Source organism: Arachis duranensis, chromosome 1 (genome assembly GCF_000817695.3).
Source record: "Arachis duranensis cultivar V14167 chromosome 1, aradu.V14167.gnm2.J7QH, whole genome shotgun sequence".
NCBI classification, from domain to species: Eukaryota; Viridiplantae; Streptophyta; class Magnoliopsida; order Fabales; family Fabaceae; genus Arachis; species Arachis duranensis.
In genome coordinates, this window is record NC_029772.3 from 28,791,333 (window position 1) to 28,800,693 (window position 9,361).

General features: G+C 38.5%; 1 protein-coding gene and 1 non-coding gene across 2 annotated transcripts; one reads left to right on the forward strand and one right to left on the reverse strand.

The window, feature by feature from the left end:
- Nucleotides 1-1,180: 1,180 nt before the first annotated feature.
- On the forward strand, nt 1,181-1,284 carry LOC127742658 (small nucleolar RNA R71). The gene has a single exon (XR_008004015.1). It is a non-coding gene; the product is annotated as a small nucleolar RNA R71 (small nucleolar RNA).
- A 4,646-nt stretch (nt 1,285-5,930) lies between these two features.
- Nucleotides 5,931-6,443, reverse strand: LOC107483585 (uncharacterized). The gene has a single exon (XM_016104202.1). It carries the CDS (start codon nt 6,441-6,443, stop codon nt 5,931-5,933), a length of 513 nt encoding a protein of 170 aa, XP_015959688.1.
- Nucleotides 6,444-9,361: the final 2,918 nt, after the last annotated feature.

A 9,361-nucleotide genomic window follows, 5' to 3' on the forward strand; every position in this document is an offset into this window, starting at 1 on the left:
TGTGGCTAGGAAAGGTCTTCCAAGGATGATGCATTCATCCTCCTCCTTCCTAGTGTCTAAGATTATGAAATCAGCAGGGATGTAAAGGCCTTCAACCTTTACCAACACGTCCTCTACCAATCCATAAGCTTGTCTTACTAACTTGTCTGCCATTTGCAATGAGAATATGATAGGCTATACCTCAATGATCCCCAGCTTCTCCATTACAGAGAGTGGCATAAGATTTATGCCTGACCCTAGGTCACACAGAGCCTTTTCAAAAGTCATGGTTCCTATGGTACAGGGTATTAAGAATTTACCAGGATCTTGTTTCTTTTGAGGTAAAGTTTGCTGAACCCATGTATCTAGTTCAGCAATGAGCAAGCGAGGTTCACCTTCCCAAGTCTCATTACCAAACAAATTGAGCAACTTGCTCTCCAGTTACCTCTTCATCCTCTTCAGAGGAAGAATATTCTTCAGAGCTCATGAATAGCAGAAGGAGGTTTAATGGGATCTCTATGGTCTCTATATGAGCCTCAGATTCCCTTGGGTCCTCAATAGGGAACTCCTTCTTACTTGAGAGACGTCCCATGAGGTCTTCCTCATCGGGATTCACGTCCTCTTCTTCCTCTCTAGGTTCGGCCATGTTGATTATATCAATGATCTTGCACTCTCTTTTTGGATTCTCTTCAGTATTGCTTGGGAGAGTACTAGGAGGAGTTTCAGTGATTTTCTTACTCAGCTGGCCCACTTGTGCCTCCAGATTTCTAATGGAGGACCTTGTTTCACTCATGAAACTTAAATTGGCCTTAGATAGATCAGAGACTAAGTTTGCTAAGTCAGAGGTGCTCTGTTCAGAATTCTCTGTCTGTTGCTAAGAAGATGATGGATAAGGCTTGATATTGTTGAGCCTATTTCTTCCACCATTATTAATGCCTTGTTGAGGCTTTTGTTGATCCTTCCAATGGCATTCAGAGCATCAATTTCAAGAACTCCCTTCCTTTGAGGCATCCCATTATTCACGGAATTCCTCTCAGAAGTGTACATGAACTGGTTATTTGCATCCATGTCAATAAGTTCTTGAGCCTCTGCAGGTGTTTTCTTTAGGTGAATGGATCCACCTGCAGAATGATCCAGTGATATCTTAGAGAACTCAGATAGACCATAATAGAATATATCTATCATGGTCCATTTTGAAAACATGTCAGAAGGACATCTTTTGGTCATTTGCTTGTATCTTTCCCAAGCTTCATAGAGGGATTCACCATCTTTTTGTTTAAAGGTCTGAACATCCACTCTAAGCTTGCTCAGCTTTTGAGCAGGAAAGAACTTAGCCAAGAAGGCCGTGACCAGCTTATCCCAGGAGTCCATGCTATCTTTAGGTTGAAAGTCCAACCATGTTCTAGCTCTGTCTCTTACAGCAAAAGGGAAAAGCATGAGCCTGTAGATTTCAGGATCTACTCCATTAGTCTTAACAGTCTCACAGATCTGCAAGAACTCAATTAAGAACTGGTAGGGATCTTCTGATGGAAGTCCATGAAACTTGCAGTTCTGTTGCATTAGAGCAACTAATTAAGGTTTCAGCTCAAAATTGTTTGCTCCTATGGCAGGAATTGAGATGCTTCTTCCATCAAACTTGGACGTAGGTGCGGTATAATCACCAAGCATCCTTCTTGCATTATTGTTGTTGGGTTCAGCTGCCATCTCCTTTTCTTGTTCAAAAATTTCAGCAAGGTTGCTCTGGATTGTTGTAATTTAGTTTCTCTTAGTTTCCTCTTCAGAGTCCTTTCAGGTTCTGGATCAGCTTCAACAAGAATGCCTTTTTTCTTGTTCCTGCTCATATGAGAAAGAAGAGAACAGAAAAGGAAGAAGAATCCTCTATGTCACAGTAAAGAGGTTCCTTATTGTTAGTAGAAGAAGAAAGGGAATAAGAGTGAAGAAGAATGAATAATCCAAACACAAGGGTGAGGATAGAGGCAGTAATTTGAGATGAAGAAAGGTGAAGAGAGGTGTTAGTAAATGAATAAATAAATAGAATAAGATGAGAGAGGGAGAAATTTTCGAAAATAATTTTTGAAAAGGAGTTAATGATTTTCGAAAATTAAGATAAGAATAAAAATTAAAATTAAAATGTAAAACAATTAATCAATTAAAAAGAATTTTGAAAAAGAGGTGAGGTATTTTCGAAAATTAGAGAGAGAAAATTAGTTAGGTAGTTTTGAAAAAGATAAGAAACAAACAAAAGTTAATTGGTTAGTTTGAAAAAGATTTGAAAATTAAATTTGAAAAAATAAGAAGATAAGAAGATATTTTGAAATCAAATATTTGAAAAAGATAAAATTTTGAAAAAGATATGACATAAAAGATAAGATAAAAAGATATGATTAAAATTAAAATTGATTACTTTACTAATAAGAAACTAAAAGATAAGATTCTAGAATTTAAAGATTGAACCTTTCTTAACAAGAAAGTAACAAAGTTCAAATTTTTGAATCAATCATATTAATTGTCAGCATAATTTTTGAAAATAAAGATAAAAATAAGAAAAAGATTTTTGAAAAATATTTTAAAGGATTTTTGTAAATTAATAAGAAAAATGAAAAAGATTTAATTTTTGAAGAAGTTTTGAAAAGATAAGTTTTTTAAAATTTGAAAATTTGACTTGACTTACAAGAAACAACTAATTTTAAAATTTTTTTACTAAGTCAACCCAAATTTTCGAAATTTTGAGAGAAAAAAGGAAAATATATTTTTTTGATTTTTGAATTTTTAATTATGTGAGAGAAAAACATAAAAAAATGACTCACAACATGAAAATTATGAATCAAAACACATGATGCATGCAAGAACACTATGAATGTCAAGATGAACACCAAGAACACTTTGAAGATCATGATGAACATCAAGAACATATTTTTGAAAAATTTTTTATGCAAAGAAAACATGCAAGACACCCAACTTAGAAGTCTTTCATGTTTAGACACTATGAATGCAAAAATGCACATGAAAAACATCATACAACACAAAACAAGAAAATTTAAAGATCAAACAAGAAGACTTACCAAGAACAACTTGAAGATCATGAAGAACGCTATGAATGCATGAATTTTCGAAAAATGCAAGAACAATATGAATATGCAATTGACACCAAACTTAAAAGTTGACTCAAGACTTAAACAAGAAACACAAAATATTTTTTATTTTTATGATTTTTAAATTTTTTGTATTTTCTTTTATTATTTTCGAAAAAGTATATAGGAAAAAAAATAAGAAATTCAAAAAATTTTAAGAAGAATTCCAGGAATCTTTAGTCCTCAATCAAAATCCTATGAATTAGACATGGCTTAATAGCCAGCCAAGCTAAAACATGTTATATGAAACTCTAGAATTCATTCTTGAAAACTCTGAAAATTTTCGAAAATAGGTGATAAATTTTTGAAAGATTTTTTAAAATAAAACAAAAGAGAAAATTACCTAATCTGAGCAATAAGATGAACCGTCAGTTGTCCAAACTCGAACAATCCCCGGCAATAGTGCCAAAAACTTGATAGGCGAAATTGTGATCTCTTATAATGGCATTCAACTTGGTGTGCGCATTTACTAACTCAGCACTTTCTTCACAAGACGGCTAATCATCTGTCAGTTCTCGATCATGTCGGAATAGAATCCCTTGATTCTTTTGCATTTGTCATCACGCCCAACAATCACAAGTTTGAAGCTCGTCACAGTCATTCAATCCCGGAATCCTACTCGGAATACCACAGACAAGGTTTAGACTTTCCGGATTCTCACGAATACCGCCATCAATTCTAGCTTATACCACAAAGACTCTGATCTCATGGAATGGAAGGCTCGGTTGTCAGGCGAGGCCAACCATGCGTCGTGCATCAGGAATCCAAGAGATACACACTCTAGCTTTTGCTTGTAGAACGGAAGTGGTTGTCAAGCACGCGTTCATAGGGACGGATGATGATGAGTGTCACGGATCATCACATCCATCAAGTTGAAGTACGAGTAGTATCTTAGAACAGAAATAAGATTGAAATTGAATAAAAGATAGTAGTAATTGCATAACCGAGGTACAGCAGAGCTCCACACCCTTAATCTATGGTGTGTAGAAACTCCACCGTTGAAAATACATAAGTGATGAACGTTCAGGCATGGCCGAATGGCCAGCCCCCAAAACGTGATCACAGGATCAAAAATACAATTCAGGATCCCGAATGTCTAATACAATAATAAAATGTCCTATTTATACTAAACTAGCTACTAGGGTTTACAGAAGTAAGTAATTGATGCAGAAATCCACTTCCGGGGCCCACTTGGTGTGTGCTTGGGCTGAGCTTGAGCTTTACACGTGCATAGGCTTCTTTTGGAGTTGAACGCCAAGTTGTAACGTGTTTTTGGCGTTCAACTCTGGTTCGTGACGTGTTTCTGGCGTTTGACTCCAGAATGCAGCATGGAACTGGCGTTGAACGCCAGTTATCGTCATTTAATCACGAATAAAATATGGACTATTATATATTGATGGAAAGCTCTGGATGTCTACTTTCCAACGCTACTGAGAACGCGCCATTTGGAGTTCTGTAGCTCCGGAAAATCCATTTTGAGTGCAGGGAGGTCAGAATCCAACAACATCAGTAGTCCTTTGTCAGCCTTTTATCAGAGTTTTGCTCAGGTCCCTCAATTTCAGCCAGAAATTATCTGAAATCACAGAAAAATACACAAACTCATAGTAAAGTCCATAAATGTGAATTTAGCATAAAAACTAATGAAAATATCCCTAAAAGTAACTATATCCTATTAAAAACTACCTAAAAACAATGCCAAAAAGCGTATAAATTATCCGCTCATCACTCACCTTCGGGTTGAGGACAAAGTTCCTCACGAGCTCGAATTTTCCCGAGTTTGATAGTATTGGTTTCTTTTCCTCCGGGTTGCCTTTAAGGATCAGACTTTCGTTGTAACAGCGTCGCGCTAGTTTTTGGTCTCCCTTTATGGTGGCGATCCCTTTTGGCGTTGGGAACTTCATGCACAGGTGTGGAGTGGAGACTACTGCGGCGAGTTGGTTCAACATTGTCCGACCTATTAGGGCATTGTACGCTGAGCTCACGTCGACTACGATGTAGTCTATGCTTAACATCCTAGACCGAGTTCCCTTTCCAAAGGTTGTATGTAGCAGGATGTACCCTAGTGGCTGAATTGGGGCGTCCACGAGCCTGAATAGGCTATTTGGATATGCTCTGAGTTCTTTTTTTTTTGTAATTCGAGCTTGTTGAAGGTAGACTTGAATAGTATATATGCAGAGCTTCCTTGATCGACCAATGTTTGGTGAAGTTTGGCATTGGCTAGTATGATAGTAACCACTACAGGGTCATCATGTCCAGGGATGATGCCCGCGGCGTCCTCATGGGTAAAGGTGATAGTAGGGAGGTCTGATGATCTCTCCCCTTCTCTGACATGATACACTTTTTTGGGGTGTCTTTTGCGGGATGATTTAGAGATCCCTCTGCCTGCGAATCCACCGTTGATCATATGAACATGTCATTTAGGGGTGCGAGGGGGACGTTCGGCTCGTTCACCCTCTTCATCCCTTCTTCTCTTTTTTGGTTCGTCCCTTGTACTGGCAAGGAATCTATCTAATCTACCTTCCCTGGCTAGCTTTTCGATGACATTTTTCAGGTCATAGCATTCGTTGGTAGAGTGCCCGTAAATTCGGTGGTATTCGCAATACTCCGTCCGACTTTCTCCCCTTTTGTGTTTAATCGGACGAGGGGGCGGGATCTTCTCTGTGTTGCATATCTCTTGATAGACATCCACAAGAGACACCCGGAGAGGGGTATAGTTGTAGTACTTTCTAGGTTTCTCAATAGGTTGGTCCTCTTTTTCCTGGAGTCCTTATCCTTATCTTGAGATGGGTAGGAGAATCCAGATTTTGAGGCTTCCCCTAACTAGGAGTTCTCCTCCATATTGATGTACTTTTCTGCCCATTCTTGTACCTCGTTTAGAGATGTGGGATGTTTTTTGGATATGGAGTGGCTAAAGGGTCCTTCCCGCAGGCCATTGATTAGTCCCATAATGGCTGCTTCTGTAGAGAGATTCTGTATGTCGAGGCATGCTTTATTGAATCTTTCCATATAACTACGAAGGCTCTCCCGATCTCCTTGTTTGATCCCTAGTAGGTTTGGAGCATGCTTGATTTTATCTTTTTGAATTAAGAACCTAGCTAGAAATTTCTTGGCGAGGTCATCGAAGCTTGCAATTGACCTTGGTGGCAAGCTGTCGACCCACTTTATTGCTGTATTGGTCAAGGTAGTTGGCAAAGCTTTGCAACGGGTTACATCAGAGGCATCCGTGAGGTACATTCGACTCCTGAAGTTGCTGAGATGATGGCTTGGGTCAGACATGCCATCATAGGGAGTCATGTCAGGAGCTTTGAAGTCTTTTGGGACTTTAGCTTTCATGATTTCCTTTGTGAATGGGTATTGATCTTTGTGTGGGCTATCTTCGCAATTGGATTGGGTGGTCCTAGTTTTGAGGTCGGCTTCGAGCTTTAGGAGCTTGTCCTCTAGCTTTTGACGCTGTCTTGTCTCTCTCCAGAGATCTCTCTCGGCCTCTCATTGACGTTCGGCCTCTTGTTCGAGCTGTTTGAGGCGATTTTGCTGTTCATGGATGACATCTAAGATTTCTGTGTTTTGGGGTTGATTGTCTCCCTTGGATTGAGGTGTATCCTTTGGTGTAGTATCAGTGTTCTTATGCGGCATTCTGTCCTCCAATCTAGAGTCGTGATCATTGTCAAGGTTGTCTGCCATGATGATGGGATGACTTCTAGGTTCCCCAGCAATGGCGCCAATGTTCCGAGGGTTACCTGAAACGGAAGGTCGATCTCGGATGAGATCTTCTGATGGGGTTGGAGCTGTTGTGTCGACTTGTTGGATCTAGTGGTGTTGCTGATCCTTGATCACCGGAGGGTGGTGGTACCTGTAAAAGACTCTGATGCTTAAGTTAGCACGTGCTTTAGGCAGGTTTTTACGTAGAATCAGAGTATGAGTTATACCTGGGGGCTCCAGTGTATTTATAGTAGTATGGAGTGATCCTTCTTGAGATAAGTTAGTTATCTTATCTTATCCTGGGCAAGGTCACCTATCTTTTAGGCCAGCCGCCTTTAGAGCGGGCTGCGTCCTTCTGTTTGGGCCTATTTGGGCCTCTATGGCAATTTGGCCGAGCTCTTTGGAAAGAGGTCGGCGATGACCAATCTAGCAAGAGGTCAATCACTTTGTCTCCATCCAACCCGGACCGTATAGTTCGGTCCAGGGTATGAACATCTATCCTTTTGTCATGCCACATCTTGGTTTTCTCTTTATAGAGCCTTGAATTCTCATAGGCCTCCATCCGAAACTCATCAAGTTCATTGAGTTGGAGGAGCCATTTTTCTCCAGCCGCCTTTGCATCAAAGTTAAGAAACTTTGTTGCCCAATAAGCTCTATGCTCTAGTTCCACCAGCACGTGACAGGCCTTGCCGTAGACAAGTTGGTAAGGGGACATCCCAATCGGGGTCTTGAAGTCTGTGTAGTAAGCCCAGAGAGCATCATCAATCTTCTTGGCCCAATTCTTTCTTAAGGCACTCACAGTCTTTTTAAGAATTCTTTTGAGTTCTCTATTAGAATCTCCACTTGGCCACTTGTTTGAGGATGATAAGCGGTGGCCACTTTAAGCTTAATACCATATCTCATTGCAAACGTGGCTGCCTGATGAACGGATTTTTTATGGTAAAGAACTTAACAAATGAAATCTCGTTGCAAGTATAGTTTCTAAACCAACAAATAATCCTCTCATGCAAAAATTTGGTTGTCACAAGTAACAAACCCCAATAAAAATAATAATTGAAGTATTCAAATCTCGGGTTGTCTCTCAAAGAAATTGTAGGGAAGTGTTCTTGTTATTGGTTAGGAAGTATGTTTTGGGGTTTTTAAGTCAAGAAATAAGAAACTTAAATTGCAAGGGAAATAAACTAATAGCTAAGAAAGCTCTTGGCAAGGAATGAGAACTAGAAGTCCTATCCTCATTATCTTCCTCAATTGTGACAAGAATTGTCCATTGCTCCACTTAGTCAACCTCTAACTATGAAGGAAAGTCAAGTGTAAATAATCAATTTGATTCCTCAAGTCCTAGTCAACTCCTAAGGAAAGACTAGAGTTAGTGGAATTCAAATTAACTAGCAACTTTCAATTATCAATCAACAAAAGAGTTCGATAACTCAAGAGTCTCCAATTACTCAACCAAAGCCAAGAGGAGAAAAATCTACTCTAGCATCCTTCCAAGCATTTTGTCAAACACTTGGAAGGCATAAAAGGTAAGCAAGATGAAATTGCGAGAAAAATAGATCTACAACTACTAATTGCAAGGAAATTAAGAACAACAAATCAAATCAACAATAAAGGAACATGGATCATAAATTGCATTAAAAGAGAAATAGAAGAAACAAGAGTGCATCAATATAAAAGTAAAGAATTACAAGGAGTAAAGTACAAAACTAGAGAGAGGAAAGGTAGAGGAACAAGAAATTGTAAAGGAAAAGTAAATCAAAGCATGAATTAAACCTAGATCTAAGAATTCCTAATCTACATCTAACCTGATTCTATAGAAAAGATAGAGCTTATCTCTCTAGAAACTAACTAAAGCATTCCCTCCAAAATTCAATTATGTCTTCTCCCCCGTTAACTCCTCTTGATTTCTGCATGAAATAGGCTCAGAAGTGAGTTGGATTTAGGCTGTTTGGGTAAGTGAGCTACATGAAACAATGGTCTCAATCATATATATGCATGTATACAAAGAATAATGGACATAAAGAATCAAACAAATCAAAGATCACAATCATAGAAAGAGAATAATACACACAAGAAGAAAAATAAAGTGGTTATAAGATGTAACCACATCATTAGGCTCAAAACTCACAAGCTAATATTCTTAGCTCAAAACATGTTCCACAATGTATACTTCAAGCAAGTTCAATGAAAAGTTTTTACTCAAATCAATAGGGATGCCCTATAGATAAGTTCTTGAAAAATTTTTATTATTTTGACTAAACTTATTATGTATATATATGCAAAATAAGAAAATACAGGTAAAAATCCTAAAAGACCTAAAAATGAAATGCACAAGTGTTGGGATTAGAAACTTGTCACCCAAAAATGCCAACTGGTCGGACGACCTCCCCACACTTAAAAGTTTGCACCATCCTCGGTGCATTCAAAGATGAACAAGGGGTACAGCGACTCTTTGAGTTGCTACCTTCAGCTGGTAGGTCAACCGGTTGCTGCATATTCTTTTTCTCACTTCCTTTTTTACTTATAATGACTCATTCTGAAAGTAGAAGGCAGGA

Excerpts from the sequence above, each read along its gene's own strand:
- LOC107483585 (XM_016104202.1), bottom strand. The coding sequence starts at position 6,443 with ATGAAAGCTAAAGTCCCAAAAGACTTCAAAGCTCCTGACATGACTCCC.